Source organism: Talaromyces marneffei, chromosome 3 (assembly GCF_009556855.1).
Source record: "Talaromyces marneffei chromosome 3, complete sequence".
NCBI lineage: Eukaryota > Fungi > Ascomycota > Eurotiomycetes > Eurotiales > Trichocomaceae > Talaromyces > Talaromyces marneffei.
Window position 1 is genome coordinate 990,515 of NC_072350.1, and position 24,157 is coordinate 1,014,671.

General features: G+C 46.8%; 9 protein-coding genes across 9 annotated transcripts; 8 read left to right on the plus strand and 1 right to left on the minus strand.

Moving 5' to 3' along the window:
- Positions 1–242: 242 nt before the first annotated feature.
- EYB26_004104 (uncharacterized protein) lies at positions 243–5,184 on the plus strand (the record flags this gene model as incomplete). Its single annotated transcript, XM_054263398.1, has 3 exons — positions 243–614; positions 681–4,470; positions 4,529–5,184. The coding sequence occupies 3 exons, from the start codon at positions 243–245 to the stop codon at positions 5,182–5,184; spliced, it is 4,818 nt and encodes a 1,605-aa protein (XP_054119373.1).
- Positions 5,185–7,290: 2,106 nt separating this feature from the next.
- Positions 7,291–8,585, plus strand: EYB26_004105 (uncharacterized protein; the record flags this gene model as incomplete). The annotated part of the gene is made up of 3 exons (XM_054263399.1): positions 7,291–7,554; positions 7,614–7,701; positions 7,762–8,585. The coding sequence occupies 3 exons, from the start codon at positions 7,291–7,293 to the stop codon at positions 8,583–8,585; spliced, it is 1,176 nt and encodes a 391-aa protein (XP_054119374.1).
- Positions 8,586–9,301: 716 nt separating this feature from the next.
- Positions 9,302–10,566, minus strand: EYB26_004106 (uncharacterized protein; the record flags this gene model as incomplete). The annotated part of the gene is made up of 2 exons (XM_054263400.1): positions 9,302–9,903; positions 9,963–10,566. 2 exons carry the CDS (start codon positions 10,564–10,566, stop codon positions 9,302–9,304), a joined length of 1,206 nt encoding a protein of 401 aa, XP_054119375.1.
- A 309-nt stretch (positions 10,567–10,875) lies between these two features.
- EYB26_004107 (uncharacterized protein) lies at positions 10,876–11,580 on the plus strand (the record flags this gene model as incomplete). Its single annotated transcript, XM_054263401.1, has 3 exons — positions 10,876–11,200; positions 11,257–11,395; positions 11,442–11,580. 3 exons carry the CDS (start codon positions 10,876–10,878, stop codon positions 11,578–11,580), a joined length of 603 nt encoding a protein of 200 aa, XP_054119376.1.
- Positions 11,581–12,221: 641 nt separating this feature from the next.
- EYB26_004108 (uncharacterized protein) lies at positions 12,222–13,484 on the plus strand (the record flags this gene model as incomplete). Its single annotated transcript, XM_054263402.1, has 3 exons — positions 12,222–12,989; positions 13,051–13,365; positions 13,422–13,484. The coding sequence occupies 3 exons, from the start codon at positions 12,222–12,224 to the stop codon at positions 13,482–13,484; spliced, it is 1,146 nt and encodes a 381-aa protein (XP_054119377.1).
- Positions 13,485–14,125: 641 nt separating this feature from the next.
- On the plus strand, positions 14,126–14,758 carry EYB26_004109 (uncharacterized protein; the record flags this gene model as incomplete). Its single annotated transcript, XM_054263403.1, has 1 exon — positions 14,126–14,758. One exon carries the CDS (start codon positions 14,126–14,128, stop codon positions 14,756–14,758), a length of 633 nt encoding a protein of 210 aa, XP_054119378.1.
- Positions 14,759–15,034: 276 nt separating this feature from the next.
- Positions 15,035–16,079, plus strand: EYB26_004110 (uncharacterized protein; the record flags this gene model as incomplete). The annotated part of the gene is made up of 2 exons (XM_054263404.1): positions 15,035–15,194; positions 15,256–16,079. The coding sequence occupies 2 exons, from the start codon at positions 15,035–15,037 to the stop codon at positions 16,077–16,079; spliced, it is 984 nt and encodes a 327-aa protein (XP_054119379.1).
- Positions 16,080–16,752: 673 nt separating this feature from the next.
- On the plus strand, positions 16,753–18,294 carry EYB26_004111 (uncharacterized protein; the record flags this gene model as incomplete). The annotated part of the gene is made up of 6 exons (XM_054263405.1): positions 16,753–16,895; positions 16,954–17,171; positions 17,227–17,357; positions 17,408–17,506; positions 17,554–17,767; positions 17,822–18,294. 6 exons carry the CDS (start codon positions 16,753–16,755, stop codon positions 18,292–18,294), a joined length of 1,278 nt encoding a protein of 425 aa, XP_054119380.1.
- Positions 18,295–21,644: 3,350 nt separating this feature from the next.
- EYB26_004112 (uncharacterized protein) lies at positions 21,645–23,529 on the plus strand (the record flags this gene model as incomplete). Its single annotated transcript, XM_054263406.1, has 5 exons — positions 21,645–21,730; positions 21,785–21,802; positions 21,852–21,976; positions 22,024–23,155; positions 23,223–23,529. 5 exons carry the CDS (start codon positions 21,645–21,647, stop codon positions 23,527–23,529), a joined length of 1,668 nt encoding a protein of 555 aa, XP_054119381.1.
- Between the last annotated feature and the right edge of the window lie 628 nt (positions 23,530–24,157).

Genomic DNA, 24,157 nt, shown 5'->3' on the forward strand with positions numbered 1-24,157 from the left:
CTTCCGAGGCGCGTTTCACGTTCGCGTTAATTGGTAGTTACGGAGTAATATTTGGTATAGTTACGTCTTTTTCCAATCCAACAAATCAATAGTTAAATCTTCTTTTTTCACATAAACCTCACCTCGGTTGGCCGCGATGCTGCGAGATTCACAAGATTTGCAGTAGACTCAATTGTCTACTGATCTTACCTTCATCAGAACTTATACCCTGCCAAATATCCATAGTATGATCGATCGCGAGCATGCTTGCGTCATCAAGGGACTTTTCGTCCGAGTCTGAGGACGCAGATGAGCTGGTCGCTGATTTGCTACAACGATTCTCCTCGGTTGGCGATTCAGCAATTGGTTCTGTGCGAAAATTCGTCACCCGATCCGCTACTTCGGCCTCCGTTATACCTTCAATATCAGCAAATTCGGAAACACCCGGCGTACAAGCTGCCTCTAAGACGAAGAAGCCTCGGACCTTCGCTGTTGAAGTTCCTCCATTACCGTCAAATGCGGAAGGCTATAAGTTCTTACCCGGTCATTTTACAGCTTGGCGGATTTGGGGACATAAGCGCGTCGGTGGTAACGTGCTTTATGAGGTGGAGCTTGCGACATCGGAGAAGGAATGGGTGAGTTTGGAGTGTTTTGTATAATTTCTCTTTTTTAGCACCGTCTAACTCGTCATGTCATTACAGTTGAAAGAGGCTTTCGTGAAGACATTAGAAAATGGTCCCGAAGCCATCGCGAACTTCAAGCAGAACGGCCCACCAAAAGTGAAAAGAGCCAAGGACTCCATCGACGATTGTGTATCAGGGAGTTATGCAAAATATGGCTCAGAAGAATTTCAGCCATCTGAAGGAGGGCGTGAGGAAGAAGAAGAAGAAGAAGACGAAGACGAAATTGTGGTAGTCAGCTCAGTAAAGCGCCGACGCGGCCGGCCGCCAGGTTCGAGACGTCACAAACCCCGTAATAAGTACGGCGATGTCACAGACGAGGAAGACTCAGACAGCCGGCCAGTACGGCGATCGCTCAGAGCCTCCAGGCCTAGAATATCTCGGTCTGTATTCTATTCAAATGACGAGATGTCAAGTGATGATGTCCTCGGGACTTCGACATCCACAGCGCTACTGAAAAGGCGACGCTCAGGTAGACAAGCTGCCCAGCGCACAACCAAACGCATACGGGAACATCAATACGAAGATAATGATTCGCAATCACGCAAGCGCGGTGTGCGATTCTCAACAAGGACCGCTCAAGCTCATAGAAACAATTTCAGAGAGAGGCTAGAGGATGACATCTCGGAAGTGGAAGAAGCTTCACAGTCTGACAAGAGATTTGCAGGAGCCAAGGAGAAATTTCATCGACTTTCTAGTGATGACCCCTTCAGACAACGTCATCGACAAGTATGTGATAGCTGCGATATTCATGGAGATGATCGCGAGAAAGGTCCGCTTGTGTTTTGTCAGGGTTGCACGAACGCATATCATAAAGCTTGTTTAGGTCCGCGAAGTCAACGAGAGCACTTGGTCACAAAGGTCGGCTGGGATCACTTCGTACTGCAGTGTCGTCGCTGTGTGGGAACCGCTCAAAAGAAGGATGCAACTGCTCCACATCTAGGCCATTGCACCGCTTGCAATAAAGAAAACCCAGCATGTCGGCCGTTTCGACAGCGACTCAACCCCAAGCAAGAACAACAACAGCGTGAAAGTAACGGTGGGGAGGACCCAATCACAACAGTGAACGATGATCTGATCAACAATGTCGATAACATCATGTTCCGGTGTGTCAACTGTCAGAGAGCGTATCATATTAAGGAACTACCCCCAAGATCCGACCCGAATCCGGAGGATACAGACACGGACAGCCCAGAGCCAGATACTGACCCGGCAACTATACGGCTCAAAGAATACTCCAGAAAATGGCAATGCCATACTTGCATTTCAGCTCATGGAGAGATTGAAGGTCTTGTTGGCTGGCGACCGGTCGATGCCGATGCATACATTCCTGGATACACGGCAAAGGACATGAAAGAGACTGAGAAAGAATATTTAGTCAAGTGGAAGAAGAAGTCGTACAATCGCACTACGTGGATGGAAGGTTCCTGGATTTGGGGAGTCGCTTCACACCATATGCGAAAAGCGTTCCTCAAGTCGCCCAAAGGCCTGAAACCTCAAATGACGACTGAGGATGCCATCCCAGAAGATTATTTAAGGATTGATATTGTATTCGACGTCAAGTACACGAACATTGCTAGCGCACATTCAAAGGAAATCGATCTTGCGAGGGTGAGGGATGTCAAGGAAGCCTATGTCAAGTACAAAGGTTTACTTTATGAGGATGCCGTTTGGGAAACCGTTCCTTCGTCAACCGAAACAGAACGTTGGAATGACTTCAAAGCTGCGTATGACGATTGGGTCTTGAAAGACTATGTCAAGGTGCCCAAAGGTTCTTCTCTAAAAAAACACCTTGAAATTGTTCGAGGACAAGACTTCAAAACGTTGGTGAAAAAGGCTCAGCCTAGTTGTTTGACTGGAGGCAAAATCATGGATTACCAATTAGATGGTCTCAACTGGCTATACTACAAGTGGTATCAAGGACAAAATGCTATCCTCGCCGATGAAATGGGACTGGGCAAAACAATTCAGATCATTTCTTTTCTCTCGACATTGATTGAAGATCATAAGTGCTGGCCTTTCTTGATTGTCGTACCGAACTCGACTTGTCCAAATTGGCGTCGAGAGGTCAAGAAGTGGGCACCTTCGCTTCGCGTCGTCACATACTACGGCAGCGCTGTAGCGCGGAAACTTGCACATGACTACGAGATGTTTCCCAAGAATGCTCGGGATCTCAGGGCCCACGTACTAGTGACATCTTATGAAACCATGGTTGACGACAAAGCTCGAAGGGTTTTAGCAGGTATTCCTTGGGCTGGCCTGGTGGTGGACGAAGGTCAGCGATTGAAAAACGACAGAAACCTTTTGTATTCGTCTCTGTCTAGTATCAACATCCCATTCAAGGTACTATTGACGGGCACGCCGCTGCAGAACAACATCCGCGAGCTTTTTAATCTCATTCAATTCTGCGATCCGACCCAAAACGCTCAAGACCTAGCCGCAGAATATGAGACTTTGACCAAAGAAAATGTTCCCGAACTGCATGCAAAGATTCGTCCTTTTTTCCTACGCCGTACAAAGGCACAAGTTCTTACATTCCTTCCACCGATGGCACAAATCATTATCCCTGTTACAATGTCTGTTGTGCAGAAGAAGCTTTACAAGTCGATTTTGGCAAAGAATAGCAAGTTGATCAAGTCAATCTTTCAAAGCAATCAAGACGCACAGAACAAGCAGAATGAACGTCACAGCTTGAGCAACATTTTGATGCAGTTGCGCAAATGCCTGTGTCACCCCTTTGTATACAGCAGACAGATTGAAGAGCGTATTTCGAATCCCACCTTGTCACATAGGAATCTTGTGGAAGCTTCAGGCAAACTTCAGCTGCTTGAGCTATTGCTGCCAAGACTCAAAGAACGAGGCCACCGAGTTCTTCTCTTCAGTCAATTTCTAGATAATCTAGATATTGTTGAAGATTTCCTGGACGGTCTTGGACTGCTCTATTGCCGTCTCGATGGTTCCATGGGCGCTCACGAAAAACAGAAGCAGATTGATGCCTACAATGCACCCGATTCTAAGTACTTCGCTTTCCTTTTATCGACGAGATCTGGTGGTGTGGGTATCAATCTTGCAACAGCAGATACCGTCATTATTATGGATCCTGATTTCAATCCGCATCAGGATATTCAAGCATTATCTCGCGCTCATCGTATCGGCCAGCAAAAGAAAGTCCTCGTCTTCCAGCTCATGACTCGTGAGAGCGCCGAGGAAAAGATTATGCAGATAGGTAAAAAGAAGATGGCCCTTGATCATGTTCTCATTGAGAAAATGGATGCAGATGAAGACGAAGGACTGGACTTGGAATCCATTCTCAGGCACGGTGCCGAGGCGCTTTTTGAAGATGATACCACAGGAGACGTTCATTATGATGCGGAGTCCGTCGAAAAACTGCTTGACCGTAGCCAAGCTGAGAATACTCAGGTTGGAAATGACGCATCCGCAGAGTCTCAATTCAGTTTTGCTCGAGTGTGGGCGAATGATAACGCGGCACTTGAGGATCGATTGGGTGATTCTGAGGCCGCTACCCCGGTTAATACCAATTTGTGGGAAAAGATTCTTGCCGAACGACAAAAGGCAGTGGATGAGGAAGCTTTGGCAGATGCACAAGCACTTGGAAGAGGAAAACGGAAGAGAGCTGTGGTGAACTACTCTGCTAAAGATAGGGAAGATGAGCAACTATCTCCTGGAGGCACAAAACGAGCCAAGGTGCAGCCTGAGAGCGACACTGAGTTCCACGCCAAGGGAGATTCATCTGAGAGTGATGATGATGAGCACGCCTTGCTTGAACTTGAGCAAACCAAGACGGTCAAAGGTAAGTAACTTGCAAGACTAGTAGCCAGTGGCATTGCACTAATTTTATATTCCTGTAGCTCGCCCATTTAGACGTGTCAATCCCAACAAACTCACGCCGGACCCTCAAAATGGCAATGCAGGTCTTCCCAATAGACCTGTAGATCGATTGCTTCCTTGCCTTGCCTGCAATCAGATGCATCCTGTCGGCTACTGTCCATTGAAGCTCGCCGGTGTTGAACACTGCGGTCTTTGTGGTATAGCTCATCTTGGCTATTCGCGAGTCTGTCCTCATCTCAATTCGGAAGAGCAAATATTATCCATGCTACAATCTCTGAGGCAGAGCACTGAGCCTAAATGGCTTGTGGATTCTGCCAGGCACTATCTTTATAACGTCAAGGGAGATCTCGCCAAAAGGAAGAGAGCAAAGGCTGACCCGAATCGACCCACCTCCGCTGCACGTCCTATGCATTCTCAACTTGACGCCAGCCATTCCATTTTCCAGAACGGTAGAGGTTCTGGTGCTCCTGCTTCCCATCTCGGGTATCCTCCACGTTTAGCCAGTAATACCCTTTCGAATCCTTATCTCCAGAACTATTCTATCCCCTCGTCCAGTTCTAATATACCTCTAAATGCGCCTTCGCAACCTGGGCCCTCATCATACTCTCTGCTTCCGTCCAATGGCTTCAGACAGCCCCCGGCCTCTACCTCCGCCGTAGAGCGTCATCGGAACTGACTGTGACTCTTGATTTTCTCATTACCGGAGCATGAATTGGTTTGCGGAATTTTTCTTTAGCAAGATGCATGTCCGAGTTTAGCATCGTTAGGGCGGCGGCTAGTTGATTTTCGTTTACAGCAACCGGATTTTTGTACAGTATCAAGCGAGAGGGATTTTTTTATCGTGTAGGAGTTGAAGAGGATCATCTCGGATGTCTTGAATTATTTCGACTTTGTATAGTAATGAAATGCCGCTAGACTATGTCGCTACATGGTTACCCCCAGTTACATTCGTAGTACTCTACTGATTGAAGCTAATACGCCACAGGAGGGCAAATGTAGTAGCTTTGATATTCTGAGACTTTTAGTATTTTAATTGATTGCAATAACCGTTGCATTAGAGAAAGTGATTCCTTCTCTAAGGTAATCCTATACAACTTGTCGATAATGAATAGTAGAATAAAGATAGTGTCAGGCACAGGTCTTCAGAAGAATGCAACAATGAAACTAAAGTGATCTTCCAATGTGGAGCTTCCCACGTGTGCATACTTACTGCAGAACAATAACCATGGGAAAACATAACCTTAATTTAATCTCATCCTATTCTATCTTCTTAAGTGAAATGTTAGGCTTATTTCTTTTCTTTGATATTCATAAGTATAGAAATGGATTAGCTACATTCTGATAAGTTGCGTTATCTTCTTTGATATTTATGTATCGGTGGACAGTGGATACTCCCCAATTCCATCTGTACAGAGCCTCCATTGTTCCTACAAATAATAATGCTTGATGTCTGACCATCAATGAAGAATAAGATAATATCTGTGATGGCGACCTCTCAACTTCTACTGGTCTTCAGGATATCCAGGACAAATAGCCTCTCGTTCTTCTTCTTCAAAGACTTCCCGTCAGCGACCCTGAGCTTCAACTTGCCAACGAGCTCGATCGATGGATCTTGCATCGGCTGACATATCAAATCTCTTTTCATGTAATACGCAGATAAGTATTTGACTCTCGTGAGCAGTTGTTGGCTGGACAATGTTCCTGAGCATCTAGTCAAGTCTCGATCTCAAAAACCACGAACCGGGCGTAGCTCAGTCAAACGGCCATCTTCTTGAAACCCAGCCACCCCTCAGTCCTCTGCCCAGTAAATCGTCTCTATCTATGGTCATATGAGCCATAGGGTTATGTTTCAATATGATACAATAGAGAAGACCGGCAAATTCCGGTAGAAAAATGGGCTTCGAGAGTATGGCACGTGTCAGATGTCAACGAACTGGACAAAGAAAGACAGTCAAGAAGAAGCTCCAAAGCTAAAAATGTTTCAAGAGCTGTCAGTTGCCCGGTAAATTTGCTCATATTGTGCTGGTGGCTGGGAAATATCCGTTTGCTGTGGATATCATGGGTTGAGGCTCTAGATGGCTCGATGTCAACGGTTTCCCAATTGGGAAATCGGTCTCATCTTGACCCCTTTCGGACTGATCCAATCAGAGTTCCAACAAATCGGGTTCTTCCACCTAGATTCTTTTCTCTCTTTGTTATCAGTCTTCAGCAGCTATCAATTCGGTCAAACTGACCTCGTTTGCGACCCGCTCCTGGCCATATACTTCCTCTTCGGTCGCCGCCTTTCTGAGACAGCCTCCAGCTCTTATGACCTCTTCTTTCTCTTCTCCCCTCCCTCGTTCCCAACCTCCCTGGCTTTTTTATTTGTAAAAACGACTCATCTTTCCCCAGATCAAGGGTTTTTCTGTATAATGAGGAGTATTTAAAGCTTGCCTTTCCCACCTTTCCTTTCATACTTTTTCATCTTTTCATCTCTTCTCACAACCGTCTAAATTTCTGTTCACTTCACACTATACCTCACTGCTTCTTCCCTGAAAAGCCTCATCATTTTTCACTTGGGATAGCCTCATTCGCTCTTCTCTTTTCCAGATAGCTATACAGAGGTGCTGCTCGACAAAACACCATATAGTGGACAAGACTCTGGTTTCGAATCGCACAATCCAACTCTCAATTCCCAATCTCTCAAGCTCAAATCTTGTCTCATATCTTCTCTTCGTTGACCACTTCAGAACCACATTTTTCTCTCAATTTCAACTCAGTCGAGAAATTTCAAAGCACAATCATGTCTGAAATTCGTCCTCAGTTCTTCCTCGTTCGCGAGAATGACACCATTGTCCCTCTCATCGCTCTCGATGAGCTTCCCGCTGACTTCACCATCCCTGGCGTCTCTCGCAACTTGGGTATGGCTGACACTGGAGGCATGACTAGCGTCGGAAAGGTCCCCAGTCGTGGTGCCATATACGTCGTCAACAGTATCTCTGAGGGCAAGGATGATCGCTTTGCTTCTCTCAATGGCAAGGGTAAAGGTCGCTTCAACGACAAGAAGGTCAGTAATTCTGTTGCCCCTAACCACCCAATCTCAGCTCACTAGCTTGGCTCCATTAGCAAACTGGCATTCCCGTCGATGGCAACGGTAGAAAGATTTACTGTTCCTTCTGGCTTCGCCATGGCGAGTGCATGTTCGAGCAGCAAGGTATGTGTCTTAATTCATTATTGAAAAATACGTACTCACTGACTTTTCCTTTACATCTAGGTTGTCAGTACAAGCACATCATGCCCCAGGACCTTGACATTATCCGTCGTTGTGGCTTGCATGATATTCCACCCTGGTACCAGAAGAAGTATGGCGTGTCCGGTCTTCTTCGACCCTCTGGAGTCAATCAAAACAACTGGCGTAAGCCTCGCGGTGTCTTAAAACCCATCGAGCACAACGACGAGACTGTCAATGGCAATGGCGCTCCCGCCCATGGCAAAGACAACCCTATCCTGGCCACCCCTGAGAGCTCTAATGTGGAAGAAACCGTGACTGGAGCACACGTTGCGGCAGCAGAGGTGCCTCACGCAGCCGACAAGAAAAAAGAGCCCATCGCTAGCACTACTAAAAACAGTGGCGCGAACCCCGTTACTCCTCCCAATGCCAACCGTTTTGTTGACTTTGAGCGCATTGGTACCGCATCATTTGGATATAAGTATGATGCACCCGCACCCCAAACTCCGACTGAGCGGCTCCCCATGCGTGCTCGCCGTTTGTTTGAAGCTAGAGGTCCTAACAATGACTACAGTACGTCTCCCGATTCTTCCATCCCCTCAATGACGCTTACAGGCAACTCATTTTCTTCCTTCAGCTCCTTGGGAGGAACCCCACGGTCGGTTTCAGAAGAAACAGTGAAGGTAATCCAGGCCAGCAAGCCCACTGCGGTCATTGACGGGGACATCGAAGCTGCTGACGATACTTTGGACAACTTGAACAACGAGCTTGCGAAGTTTACTGCGAATGAGCCTCCCTACCGCAGCATTAGCGAATTGCTTCCTACTTCCCTTCCTGAGGACCGCTATGGCAACTTGATCCTGATCTGATTGCTTGCTAAACACCTTAATATCTCTTCATGAGGCTCTTCGGCGGCATCGTGTTTACACGAATGATGGATAATGTAATCAGGGAGATGGAGGTAGTGATGATGATTTCGGATTTTCTTTTCTTTTCCTCCTTCTTGATTATCTTTCTCTCCTTTCCTTTCCTTCGAAAAAACTTTCGAAAACCACCAAAAAAAAAAGTCTTTTTATACATAATGTCGTGCATGTTTCTCATTTCATTTCATCTTCTTCATTTCTTCGCCCTTTTGGATTGCAAAGAAAACCACCAAAAGGATTTAACGAATCTTCTCTTTAATTTTCTCTTCTTCATGTTGAATCGTTTTTATTTATTATATGCTGCAGGCTTCATTACTCGAAGTTGGGTGGAAGAAGTTGTTAGCTATTGATCGTGTCTAGAAGATGGCGGATGATCGGATATCGTGGAAGTAGTGGTCGATAGTTGAAGAAGTCGTCAAAATAGGAGCCTCATTTCCTTAAATTTTCTTTCCTACTACGTAATGCTTTGTGACTATTAGAGTATGGCGGTTTATCTATACCCCTGTGGGACCCTGATTCAAGACCGTACTTGGTTGAACTAAGCTTGACAGACGTATAGGACGAGAGGGTTGAGCGCGAGGATTTATCTAAATGTTTAAATTGCGGATTGGTATGGTACATGAATGAAATATACATAGCTTGTAGCGACAACGACAAGCACCCTATCTTCGCGGCCTTGCGGCGGTCTTTCCTCTTGCAGCAGCCTCCTTAACAGCACCCTTCTCCTGTGCAGCATGGAGCTGGGGATTGTGGCTCAGGGTTGGTAAAGTACGAATAGCATGGAGAATGGATTCCTTGCCATCAACGACGGTGTTACGTTCCTGCTCTCCTAGAAGACGAAGCTGACGGTCCGCAAGAAGTTGACGCTTTCGGTTTTCGGTCATTTTCCATGATTCGGGGAATTTATAGTGGATCTTTGGTTTGTGGTGGCGGAGGTCAAGGGGCACATCTGCAAAGGAGTCGCCTTCTTTGGCCTCTTTGATTAAATTTTTGATGGTGTCACCGAGATAACGTTTGTTCTGGGCTCGAGCTGAGAATTTTTCGCAAGACATGCGCACAACGTCTGTGTCAGGATTGTAGCGTGTTCCGACGAGTTTAAGGAAGGTCAGACGTTGCTGCTCGGTCAAATGCTTCGGTACAAGATCCTTGGAACTGAGTTCCACGACAACCTTGTGCTCAGCTGGGTGTTGTTCGCCCATGTAGGATGTGTATCGGAAACGAAGAATTTGGTTTTCCTTGGGCAATTCAAATGGCTTGGTAAGGTCTGCAAGAATCGACATAGTCAGCAACTGAGCACCATTGCGGCACTGCTGGATATCATACTACTCAACAATGGCATATCCCATGCTGCAATACGAGCATACTCTCGAACCTCGCGATGCAGTTCCAACTCTGCGTGGGCCATAGAGGTGATTTCATCATCATTAAAAGTATCATCCCCATCCTCCGCATTCGAGAATTCGTCCTCTTCCTCCTCGGCCCAGAAACCGCGATTCCTCTCTCTAACGTCCTCGAATCGCATTCTCGATTGTTTGTCAACTTCTGCCGCTGAGTACTCAATCATATCCTCAGTCTCCCTTCGGGAATTTGGGTCATTCCACATCGCAACCAAGCGTTTATTTTCGGCGTCGAATACGGCTCGCTCTTCGGAGGACATCAATTCGTACATGGACTTCTCCGCTTCCGTGAAATTTTCGATTGAGTATTCTGAGAGTTTCTCAAAGTCATTGGACTCGGCATCCCGTGGCTTGTCGGCATCTTTGCGGAGATGGGTAAAGGGCGACGAGGAGAAACGACGGGTGGTCTGTTGGAGACGAGTTGGCGTGGTGCGCGTGGTGCGCGCATGAAAAACCGATGGAACGCTGATATGCTGTCTCTGTGAGAGCATCAAAGCCGCACGGCTCAGCGCCTTCGCTGTCCCGGCCATGATTGATGTGCACAGCGTCGAGTCTTTTCTAAGTTGCTTGATTGTTGCGGACAATTATTTCTGGCTCATCGGGGAAGATTATGCGCTACCAGTGCACTAACCTCTATAGGTTAGTATAGACTAATACCGTTGTGGTTTAGCTCGTAGTCGGACAGGGAGCATAACGTAAGCAGAGCGGCCTACCACCTGGACTTTCACCTCAGATTCATCCATTACAGATCGTTAAATTGGGGCTGCATACTTATTTCAGTATTGCATGCAGCTGTTATTGAAGATGACTTGAAAATACTATTGGCTCAAGTCGCGAATATGACCACCGTATCACGCAAAGTGTGCTTTGTCACTATCGGAGCTACAGCTCCATTCGATGCTCTACTCTCGAATGTCTTGGACGAACCCTTTCTTAAGGCGCTCAAAAAGCATGAATATACTACGCTCTTGATTCAGTACGGCAAGGAGGGTCAGGCGATTTTTGATACATTCACCAAAATCAACCCTCCGGGAAGCACTGCCCAATATGGCTTAGATATCCAGGGATTTGGCTTCAAGAAGGATGGACTCGTCCAGGAAATGCGCTCCACGAAGGCAAACTCATCTCAGAATGTTGTCGAAGGAATGATTCTCAGTCATGCTGGTAAGCCTTTCGGGGGATTCACCGAAGCCTCCGCTCTCATATTGACCTTGGATTAGGGTCCGGCTCCATCATGGAAGCTCTACGTATCGGTGTCCCTCTTGTGGTAGTGCCAAATCCAGCACTTCAAGATAATCATCAAGAAGAACTTGCTCGACAGATTGCGAAAAATGGCTGGGCCGTCGCCGGTAAATTGGAGTAAGTGATTTTCCAAGCTTCAGACACCCGATACTAACAAATCCAGCCGACTTGCGGATTCTGTGCAGAAAGCGGAAAAACTTCGCAGTACTTCAAGGAGTTGGCCACCAAAGAATAGTGGCGCACTCAAGGACAGCAAAGGCCTAGCCGGTGTTGTGGAGGATGAATTGGGCTTCCTCGATTGAACCCGCCGTGAACGAGAAATTGCTTCAACGGGCTCACTTTTGTCAAAGGTTACACATTTGGCTTCCATTCGGCATTCTACCAAAGCGGTAGGCGTCTTTATACATCGTCTTAAACAGAATGTATGAGCGGAAAGCACCATATACTGCACCTGATAACAAAGGAGTCTGATTGGCATCGTTGGCTGTATCCTGGCTGTCAGAGTATAGCTTTATTATATTAATATATTGAGTAATTTCCAACACAAGTCTAAGGTATAATGTCCCTGTTACATTTCCAGCTACAAAATAGCAAGCACTGTTGTTGAGAAAAGAACGTTGTTGGGGGTAAATCTATCGATAGTTCTGGTTCTGTGTGTTGGCCCAAGCTCCTTTTCGGTGTTGAGGCGGACAGGGGAAGAATGGCTCCTTCTCCACAGACACGATAAATCAATTCAACTTCTTAGTCCTCACGACCGCAACAGGAATCGTCACGTTCATTATTCCCTTCTTCTATCCTCCTCTTTTTCTTCATCATATTTATAATTCTGTCTGCGCGTTCCCTTTCGTACTCGACCATTGCCCGGTCAGCGTTCGCGAATTGACACGTCCCGCCTGCGCATCTTTGTTTTGAGAACAATTTCGACACCACCAACACAGCCAGAATGACCGACGCAAGCCTACATAACGTTCCCATCGTCATAGATAATGGCAGCGGCACAATACGAGCTGGATTCGCTGGCGAAGAAATCCCATCATGTTATTTCCCCTCATTCGTTGGCCGACCGAAACACCCGCGAGTGATGGCAGGTGGACTGGAGGGTGATGTTTTTATTGGGCAAAAGGCACAAGATTTGAGAGGACTTTTGAAGATTCGATACCCATTAGAGCACGGTATCGTCACCGATTGGGATGACATGGAGAAAATATGGCACCACGTGTATGAGAGCGAATTGAAGACACTGCCTGAAGAACACCCAGTGCTCTTGACCGAGCCACCATTGAATCCAAGGAAGAACCGAGATATTGCTGCCCAGATAATGTTTGAGACGTTTAATATTCCCGCGCTTTACACGTCAATTCAAGCCGTACTTTCGCTCTATGCTTCGGGTCGAACGACTGGTGTGGTTTTGGACTCAGGAGATGGTGTGTCACATGCGGTGCCTGTGTATGAGGGTTTTGCAGTGCCAAACAGTATTCGAAGAATTGATGTTGCTGGACGGGATGTGACGGAACAAATGCAACTGCTGTTACGGAAGAATGGTTATGTTCTGCATACAAGTGCTGAGAAGGAGGTGGTACGCATGATCAAAGAAAAAGTCTGCTACGTTTCATTGGATCCGAAAAAGGAAGAGAAGGAATGGATTAATAGCTACCACAAATCCGAGTCGAAAACCATTGAATACGTTCTTCCAGATGGACATAAAATGAAGGTGAGAACTGTGAACGTGCCAGACATTGTTGTCAACCGCTAACATGTACCGACACCTTCAGATTGGCCAAGAACGTTATCGTGCTCCTGAAATTCTGTTCGATCCCGAGATTATTGGTATGGAGTATCCTGGAGTTCACCAAATTGTACAGGATGCTATCACACGTACCGATCTCGACCTCCGCAAAGCTCTTTATCTCAATATTGTTCTATCTGGAGGCACAACCTTATGCAAGAACTTCCCCGACCGTCTGATGCGGGAGATCAAGAAACTTGCCGTTGAAGATATGAAGATTCGAATTTCAGCGCCTGCAGAGCGTAAATACACCACGTGGATTGGAGGAGGTATTTTGGCAGGTTTGAGCACGTTTAGAAAGGTATTCACCATCCCTATCTCTAGCCTGCCTTCGTTCCCGACTAACTGGTGGTCTAGATGTGGGTGAGCGCTGATGAATGGCACGAGGACCCTGAGATCATACATCGCAAGTTCGCATAATCAATTGGGCGAGTAGATTGGATCTGAAAAAGCGAGTCCATTGAGATAGACAGTCCTATACATGTCGGTTTTCTCAAAGCGGCATTTCACATACTCGGACAAGCGGTAGAGAAATATATTCACAATTTTTGATTGAGGAGGAGCACTGCGAGGGCTCCTTTTGATACCCCATTGTTTTTTTTCTTGCATTTGGTGTGTGAGGTTGATATTCTACATGGGAAATTATATTTAGCTTCTTTGTGTTGTATAAAATCATGATTTCAAACAGACGGCCCAACCTTGAACATTAGACAGCTACCTAGTGGGACGTAGAAGATATATTCGTCTTCTAGAAAGACATGATTAACTAGGTGACCTGCAAGTGTTCGGTTCGGCTTTGACAGCCTTGGAAGTGGTAGTTGAGGTTGTTAAGTTGCTGGCGATGTTGAGCTGATAAGTACCTTCTAGATGCGGCTTAGTCCCATCTATATTAAAGCGAACACCCCGAAGAGATGAAACTGATCAAAAGGCGTGAGATAGCCTACCTTCGCACAGAGGCTTGGAAGATTGATACTACCTAGTCAAAGGGCGTACGAATTTAAATACCTCATTCGGAAGAAGTGAAATACCCAGGTATATATCTTGGTCTCACCACTCATGGCATGGTCCTGTTCAACCTCAATTTCACCAATCCCGCAGACAGCAACAGTCAAGATATTGCACCATCCTCAAGTATTCGCAGCAAAATGACAGAAACCAACCTTCAATTCCGTATCGCAACCCCAGAAGATGCACCTGCAATCCAGCAACTTGTTCAATCCGCCTTCCAAGCCGCCGACACCCGACAAGACTGGACTGCAGATATGGAACTCAACATTCGCTTCCGGGTCGCAGTCGAGGAAGTCATGCCTCGAATCACCAATCAAAATAGTGCGGTTATCGTGGCCTTTATCACTACGGAGAATGGAGAGGCTCTCGTGGCCTCAGTCGAAGTCGCCAAGCGCAGTGATGCTCTCGCTCGCGTCTCCATGCTGGCGGTAGACCAGCATCATCAACAAGGCGGGATTGGGCGGGCGATTCTCACCTACGCTGAGAGATATTCTCAACAGGAATGGGGAGTGACCAAGTTTGGGCTAGATGCGCTTTCAACGCGTCAGGCACTTATTGCTTGGTACATGCGTCGTGGGTATCAGAAGACGGGTGAGACGGCACCGTTCCCTGTGGAGAGGTTTAGTGATTTGGCATTGCCGGGAGATTTGTGTTTTGTGCAGCTTGAGAAGGATTCGAGTGTGTAGTTTGCTGCTTAAGATGGGAAGACATTGAATTATAATGGTACTCAAAGCTGCGTTGTTTATACACATAGGGCTCATTGAATTATCCGGTGTCATAGCCGTTGGATGGGTGGATGGGCCTCGAGTGGGTCGATTATCCCCACTCTGGGGTATCAACTTCAACTTCAACTTCAACTTCAACATTGGATATCTCAACTACTGCTTGTTTACTCTTATGTTACTGCCAAATTAAATTTGTCTTATATATATTGAAATAACACCCCATTATTAGTTCTAAGCATGGCAGTATCTTTCGACCTACGGATAGCGATCGTTGGATCTGGCACAATTGGCCTCTCGTTTGCAGCTTTGCATCTTTCCCACCCAAATAAAAGAATTCAGGTCATTATTCATGATCCAAGGCCGGACATAGAAAACTATGTTAAGTCAACGTTGCCAGGTGGGCAGTTCTTCGAATTCTCAATCAATATTATATACTATTACTCACTAATACTGTCCAGAATATCTGGGTGCCGATGTCTCCCTCCCGCAACTACTAGAATCAAAGCAACTCATTCTATCATCAGAGCTGTCAGCAGCATTAAAATCTGTCAACATAGTCCAGGAGCAAGGTCCTGAAAATGTATCCTTCAAACAGAGTCTATGGCCACAAATCGAACAGGCAGCTCCATCAACAGCGTTGTTCTGGTCAAGCACTTCCGGCATCCCATCATCCGTCCAAGGCGTCAATATGCGAGAACCAGCACGCCTACTAGTTGTTCATCCGTTCAATCCACCCCATATAATGCCAGTATTGGAGATTGTTCCACCTCGCACCAGTACTACTGTCTCGTCTGATAGTCAAGCGTCGAAAGAATATATAGATAGGACGATCGAATATTGGAAGACGCTCAACAGATCTCCCGTCGTTCTGCAAGAGGAAGTAACTGGCTTCGTGGCTAATCGTCTGTCATTTGCCTTGTTTCGAGAAGCAATTCACCTCGTCAACTCTGGAGTTGTCACGGCTGCTGAAGTAGATCGTATTGTTGAAGAGAGCATGGGACCACGTTGGGCTGTTAAGGGGCCATTCTGGAGTTATCATGCAGGTGGAGGCAAAGAGAAAGGACTCAAGGGATTTTTGGAGAAGATAGGGGATACGATACAGGCTTGTTGGGATGATGCTGGGACGCCATCTCTTGGACGAGAGGGAGACGCTTCTGTGGCTTCTTGGGAGGATGCATTGTGCAAGCAGGTAGAAAAGTCTTATGGGATGCTGGAGGACAAGGATCTCAGGGATAGAGATGAAAAGACAAGACAGGTTCTCGATATTACTAGACAGAGCTGAGCTGGTTTTATTTGTGTCAGGCTATCTATCTAGACAGACTACGATGTGAAGAGACAAACAAAGCTGTTGTAATAGACAATTCGTTTGTCCTTGTCACATGACTGTTTGTGCCTTCCTAATCTGGTCGTTCGCAACCACTACCTGCCTCCTGCCTCCTTCCTATAAATTTATTTGATCCTTCCTTTCTTTCTCTTTTGTATCTTCACCTCTCTCCTCATCTCTCCTCATTCTCATCTATTCCTCATTTTTCTTTCCATTCTATTCAGCAACGTCAGAACTTCTTTTCTCATTGATCCACGTCTCTTTTTAGATCACATCAGAATCCCATCGACCTTTTTGTACCTAAGGGGAAACAAGCTTGCCAAATCATACTACATTCGATGCAAGGTAGCCTCATTTCTTATCTCTGAGTCTCGATTTGAGTCTTTCATTTCTATGTGGGAGCATGCTTTTAGCGACCTCCAGGACGTCATGACAAACGGATTTGCCCCCTCAATGACCAAACTGCCGCTCCTTTTCTTGCTTCCCCTCGTTTCTTTTCCTTCTTTTCCATCTTCATCCTTTCCTCTTCCTCGACACCCATTACACACTCCTATCATTTCCATTATTTTCCTATCACCCAACTCATCTTACACATTTCAAGCACCACAGGTACTAATCTTGACGGTGATAGATGGCGGGCTGGGAGAATGAAGAACCTAATGATGACTACAACTGGGGTGCACCCGGTCCTGCCACAGACTTTGCTGCCTTGACCGAACAGAACGGCTTTGGTGGTGACGATTCTGGGCATCCTCGTGATGATATCTGCCGCAAGTAAGTTCGCAGCATTGATTTTCATGCTGCCAGTCATCTCGCTCATATTATCTAACAGCTGTGGTCATTCTGGCCATTTTGCTCGTGAGTGCCCTGAACCTCGTCAGGGAGGTAGCGGTGCCTGCTTCAATTGTGGCGAGGAAGGTCACAACAAGGTCGACTGTCCCCATCCTCGTGTCTTCCAAGGCACTTGCCGTGTCTGCAACGAAGAGGGTCATCCTGCGTCCGAGTGCCCTCAGAAGCCTGCCGACATTTGCAAGAACTGCCGTGGAGAGGGTGAGTCTTGTGATATCCAAGGTGTATTTAGTGCCGACTAACCATGGGAAAACAGGCCACAAGACCTCTGAGTGCAATGAAAACCGCAAATTCGACTTGAATGATGTTGCCGATGAGACCCCCCAGGATGCCTGGGATAAGCTCAAGAAAGCTGACACGGAACGCGACCTTGACGATTTTCGCGATGTAAGATACTTGGCTCATATTTATTGATATTCATCTAAAATGTCCTTTAGTCATTCCAAGTGTATGCAAAGGCAGAACCCACCAAGACCTTTGTCGACATCGAGAAGCAATTGCGTGTTGAGGGTGGTAATGTCCACTTGATTGCCCTTGTAAGTACTCTAGATTCACACTCCATGCATCAGCTCACAGTATGCAGGAAAAGCAGAAGGAAGGTTTTGAGAATTATACCTTCATCGACCTTCAGGGCAAGCTGAACTGTACCTATGTCGTCAAGTTCTTCTTTGATAACAAACCTCACCGTGATCATTTGGTCAAGCGCTGGCCCACCTCCCCTGAAGACAATCTTGAACGTCTTACCGACGCGGGTTTCGAATACGATCGCTTGATCCCCAAGTGCGTCAATTGCGGAGGTAGGTAGCATCTCATTGAGATACTGCAATATAATAGACTGACATGAACCACAGAACTGGGTCACATCGCCAAGAGCTGCAAACAGGAGCGTACCATGATTGAACGTGTCGAGATCAAGTGTGTCAACTGTTCAGAGGTTGGTCATCGTGCTCGTGATTGCACCAAGCAACGCGAACAACGGGACAAGTTCGCATGTCGCAACTGCGGATCTCCGGACCACAAAGCTGTTGACTGCACTGAGCCACCAAATTTGGACCACATCGAATGTCGTCGCTGCAACCAGAATGGTCACTTCGCAAAAGATTGTCCCAATGCTCCCAAGTTCGCGAGGGCATGCCGCAAATGCGGTGCAGAAGACCATCTATCGCGCGACTGTGGCCAGCAGCAAAACATGGATCTCATCACTTGCAACAACTGTGATGAGACTGGGCATTACGCTCGCGACTGTCCCAAGCCTAGGGACTGGTCTCGTGTGAAGTGTAGCAACTGTGGCGAGATGGGGCATACCAATCGTCGTTGCTCCTAGCCTCCTGCAGAGGATGAGCATGGTGTGGGCAAAGCTGCATGGGGTTCAGCAGCCCCTGTTCTTATCGAAGAAAAAGTTGGCGAATGGAACGCTGGTTGCGAGAAAACACCTGAGCTTCCCTGGTAAGGGTCGTTCGATACCTGCAGTCAGCCAGTGTCTCAAGCACCTTTTGTATCATAGAACGTTTATGGTAGGGGGCGGTTTATTTATTTCTTTTTCCTTTCATGTCCTTTCATGTTGACAGTCTTTCAAGGCAAGGCCGGTTGAGGTTGTAGAAATTGGGGGAAAGTTGTATGTGACCTGAGAGATGTGAGAAATATCGTGATTGGAGCCAATATCAACGGAAGCTGTTAAACAATCGAAGTTCATCTTGACGAAAATGCGGTCAACAATGAGAGCAAACTATCGCAATCATGTCGATGTAGGTGTCACGAATGAAACGTAGTACAAGCACCGGAGACCTGTCTGATGCATCGGCTGAGGATCAGCAGACGATTATCCCAAGGATAGTAAGTACGTCGAATCAATGAGAGATTTTTCTCGAACGTCCTGAGAAGAAAAACGAATGTAGGTCTAGTCCATCCACATCCACCGAAGTAGGTATTTCCGGACACGCGAAGCGTGATACGTGGTTGCTGATCTGTTCTGGCTGCGTATGAATACATCTATGGATTAAATGATCGGCTATGCAGTACAACTCCCTGCATTGGGTAAATATGTACTATAAGAAATGACATGTAAAGGGGTAGGAACGTGTAGTGATCCAGCCCAATAAATATGAACCTGTTGCTTGGACCTCGTTGCGATCAATCTTCATCGGTTACAACTCACCTACTCACTCCATACTCCATTCAACTTGGTTGTTTGTACATAGTACGTAAGGAGCTCCTACATATGGACGCACGACTCAGAATAACCTTTGATATGGAATCTGGTACCTACAAATGACGGGAAGGTTTTAGACTTGTGCCGTTTTCGAACCTTGACTTGCTCAGACTTTTCATGACTGCTAATGTGGTAAGCTTTGGGGGTTGCATGATCTCTCAATCGCACCTGAAAGTTTCTCACAATAATTCTTCGTTTCCTTCCTGCCGATGTCTGGACTGCATGTGCGTCATTTTCAATGTCCGTGTCTCGCCTGAAGGCGTCTTGGGAAAAGGGGGGGGGGGGGGGGTTCATTCAATGAGATCGCCGTTTTGAACGAACTTTCTCCATATAAACTTCCCCATGGCAAAGCGATTCAGGAGGAAGGCCGGAGTTACCTGATCTGGGCATCCCGCCTGTCGAACTTACCTCCACGGGAATGAGTTCCTTTCCCCAGGCCTGAACAGTCTAGCTTACGAAAAAGAAACGAAGAAAACGACCTCTGAAAGATGCGGAGATCTGCCGGGGTGACTCGGGCTAGGATTGCTAGTACGTAATATGACTAGGTACTATCCCGCATTATTAGTTATTTGTTTGCACCGTTAGTACAGCATACAACGGAAAGTACCCCGTTCTTCATGATCTGTGATCAGACGGTCTTTGTACCACAGTCTCTGAGAACCCTTACGATGAGTCAAGTCAGAGAACAATGGGATAGTACAGCCTGGAGACCCACACCTTTTACCCGTATGTTAACTCTATTCGACTCTACAATTCGGATAATGTTGTACCCGGGTCGTCGGTTATCGGCATATATGACGGACATAGAAATATTGCCATGCAAAGGATGGACCGGTAGCTTGGCATGACAGCAGTCTGTTTGAGTTTGTACGTGAGTCGATGATCTATGTGCCATGCCGAACCCGGACAGGAAGCCAAGAGGTTGGCCTCGAAAGAATTGAAGGATAGAAAAACGCGATCAGGTAAGCTCCACGTGTACCGAGACGAGTATCAATTGCCACACGGAGGAAACATGGAAATACAGGCGCCTTAACGATTTCCTTGCGTTGACTATCACTTGAAACCTGAAACTTGAAAGGGTCAGTGTCTTCCGTGGTTGACGATCGACGATCAGAATGTCAGGCCTGAGGTCCAACGTTCTCCATAATAACTGATGCAGTAACCAGCCAATGTCCAGAGCGGAATGAAGCGACACGCTCGCCTCAAAAGAGAAATTCCTCTTTTTCTCGTTACTCCAATTCTCCGGGACCTTGATTTCCGCCGGGGGGGGGGGGGGAAACAACGCAGATGGCTTCCCATTTCATGAGTGGTTTGTTGGAAGTTGTTGGGTGTTGGAGATTTATTTAGTTCGGGTTACCGAGCCAGTCAGGGCTGGTACGGGGAGGGTTCAATCCCTTGGGTGGAGCCCCTGCATTCCCGATTATTTTGAGGGTTCCGATGTTGTCTGTCTGTCTTCGCCTCTGCTCGTGCACGAACACGTCGGTGTATAAGCAGTTGGATATACAAAGTGATGCCGTCGAATTGATATCGTTAATTTATTCTCGACGTCGTGAATGACGAATTGCTCCGTAGGCAAGGAGTAGCTCAGTGGCCTGAGGCAGCCAACAATTAGCGTGGGCGATCAACGGAATGGCAGCCGCCGTGCGCTTCTGATTGGTCAACGCGTAAGGCACTTAACCCACTTGCGCTGTGCTACATAAAAGTGTCCTTACAGAATAAAACTCCAGGATCCTTACGGGAACATTACATGGAACGTTGTCATACAATAGCTGAGTACAGTCTAGATAGCAGAGAGATCGGACACATGCAGCGTAAAGGACAGTGCCTGATCGAAACGAGAGAGCCGTGCAAAATGCAAACAAAGGTACACAGTCGGCTTCTCCATTCTGGGGCTAGCGTGTTCTGGCCCTGCAGCATGACGCCATGGCTGTTCCTTCCGTTTTCCCCCAGACTCCACTTCCTCCTTCCTGTATGGAGTGGTATCAAGAGTGTATTCTTACATACTCTGTAGTACAGCACGCGAGCTACTCCACATCCGGAGATGAATAGCCTCAAAAAAGCATCGCCATTGGCAACACTGCATGCACAATGCTGCTGCTAGCCAATTATGTATCATATCGAGTGCGAATTTCGTTACCTCTTGGCTAAGAGTAACCTACTTTACCGTATTGATACGCTGATATGTGCCTGTGCATGAGGAGGGCACAGCTTAGGTTACTATGTACTGCTTTATGCCTCGCTCGTTTATAATCGCGCCCTCTCCTCTTCTGATCATGTTGCTTTCTTTCTCTCGCTTCCTCTTTGACCAACCAAGCAACAAGGCGGACTGGTTTCGTCTTGGTATATATCCTGTCTGCATATACATTTCGGATGCACCTCGTTGTCAATTCGAATCGATCGCCGGATATCGTGTATGCGCCAGTAGAAGCGCGAGTATAACAAGGTAGACAGACCAAACCGCCAGAATGGGTCACGGTGGACGCTCCTACCTGGGCCTTCGAGGCACCAGACTCAACATTGCAATCGGTGTGATTGCCGGCCTGGATTTCCTGTACGTATCTGTCGCTGTCATGTGTGAGGCACATGCTAACAATGCTATCTATAGTCTCTTTGGTTATGACCAGTATGAACCACCTGTTCCGTATTGGGAGAAATGAACTGACGTGTCGCAGAGGTGTCATGGGTGGTCTTTTAACGTTGGACTCCTTCATTGCACAGTTTCCTGATCTCGATACCTCATCAGACTCATTTAAAGCGCTGAGCTCATCTGCACAGATGCATCGATCCAACATTGAGGGTATGTTCACAAAATCTTCTGATTGGAACCCGAACTGAATGATATAGGAACCGCTGTTTCCGCCTACAACGTCGGATGTTTCTTCGGTTCAATCATCTGCATCTTTATTGGTGACCGTCTCGGTCGTCGCAAAACCATCTTCCTGGGCTCTTTTATCATGGTTATCGGCGCCACTCTGCAATGCGCCTCCTTCAGCCTTGCTCAGTTTATTGTCGGCCGTATCGTGACCGGTATCGGTAATGGATTGAATACATCAACCGTCCCTACATGGCAATCCGAATGTTCCAAGTCTCATCGTCGTGGTCAATTGGTCATGGTCGAAGGTTCGCTGATTACCGGCGGTATCTGTCTCAGTTACTGGCTAGACTTTGGTTTCTCATTCCTTGACCCCAACTCGGTCTCATGGCGATTCCCGATTGCATTCCAGATCTTCATTGCCTTGATAATTTTGGCATTTGTCATGTCCTTGCCCGAGTCTCCTCGATGGCTCATCTTCCAGGGCCGCGAAGATGAGGCCACCGATGTCTTGAGTGCTTTGCTCGACACCAGCCGTGAGGACACCCTTGTCGAGAACGAATTCACTGCTATCAAGGATACCGTCTTGGAAGCACAAAACACCAGCTGGCGCGATCTGTTCACCATGGACGAGAACCGTCACTTCCACCGTGTCGTCCTTGCCTACGTCAACCAGATGTTCCAGCAGATTTCCGGTATTAACTTGATTACTTACTACGCTGCTACCATCTACCAGAACAGTATAGGTCTCTCTGGATTCCTGTCTCGTATCCTAGCCGCTTGCAACGGTACCGAATATTTCATAGCTTCCTGGCTACCCATTTTCATCATCGAAAAGGCTGGTCGTCGACCATTGATGCTGATCGGAGCTGCAGGCATGTCTCTATCTATGGTCGTCTTGTCTATTAGCACCAGTTTCGTGGGTCAAACCAAACCCGGTATTGTAGCTGCCGTCTTCTTGTTCGTCTTCAACACCTTCTTTGCCTGGGGTTGGCTGGGAATGACGTGGTTGTACCCTGCCGAAATTGTGCCGCTACGTATTCGTGCCCCTGCCAATGCGTTGGCCACCTCAGCCAACTGGGCGTTCAACTTTATGGTTGTCATGATTACCCCCGTTGCTTTCCAGACCATTGGTTATCAGACCTATATCATTTTTGCCGTCATGTAAGCCCCCGCTCCCCCCCCTCCCTCATTCTTTCGCCAATCATTTCCAATGGCTAATGTCTTATAGTAACGCCTTTATCTTCCCCGTCGTCTACTTCTTCTACCCCGAAACAGCGTATCGCTCCCTGGAAGAAATGGACACAATCTTCCACAAGACCAAATCCATCTGGTCTTTGGTGCGGATTGCACGCGACGAGCCGCGACGCTACGGCAAGAATGGAGAGTTGCTCATCAACTATACCCAAACAGACGAGCACTTCCATCACGTCGGTGGTATCGCTGATGTGGAGAAGCGCGTTAGCAACAAAGATCATGCCAACCCTCCGTATCATATTGAGAACGGTGATGCGGGACATATTTCAGAGTCGAGCTAAACAGTATATATAAATTACATGGTTGAGCTTGCTCATACATCTCGAGATCAGTCCTGTCATACCATGCCATTCATGTATGCATAGGAAGACCCTTGACGTTCACCATATTCGCCTCTTTTTTTTCGTTTCTGGATATACCCCATTCAATCTTATTCGTTTTTGATATTTGTACCTAGCTATCCTTCGTAGGATAGTCAGATAAAGATAGATCACATCTTGAGTTATTTATCTGTTGATAGAATCAATGTCATTTCTGGCCTATATATGCATATGTCTATCAATCCGATTGATGAAGCTTGCAGGTCCAAAGGATACCTACGTAACCACCCCACCGCTTGCTTTAACTTACACTCCAGGGCTGAATTCACATCAATCAATACATCAAATGGACATCAATCACCTAGTAGGTATACATATGGGTAGATTTTGACATCAATGCCTCCAGATGTCCCTTTGAGGGCCGCTACATAACATTGAACTACTTCCTACACAGCTTAAGTATGTATAGAGAAGTAAAAGCAAATACAAACATATAATTGATACTAACAGGGCTATCTATGCTGTGAATCTCATTCCACGCGAACAATGACAAAACACAGGCAACGCAGTCAAGCAGAATCCAAAACAT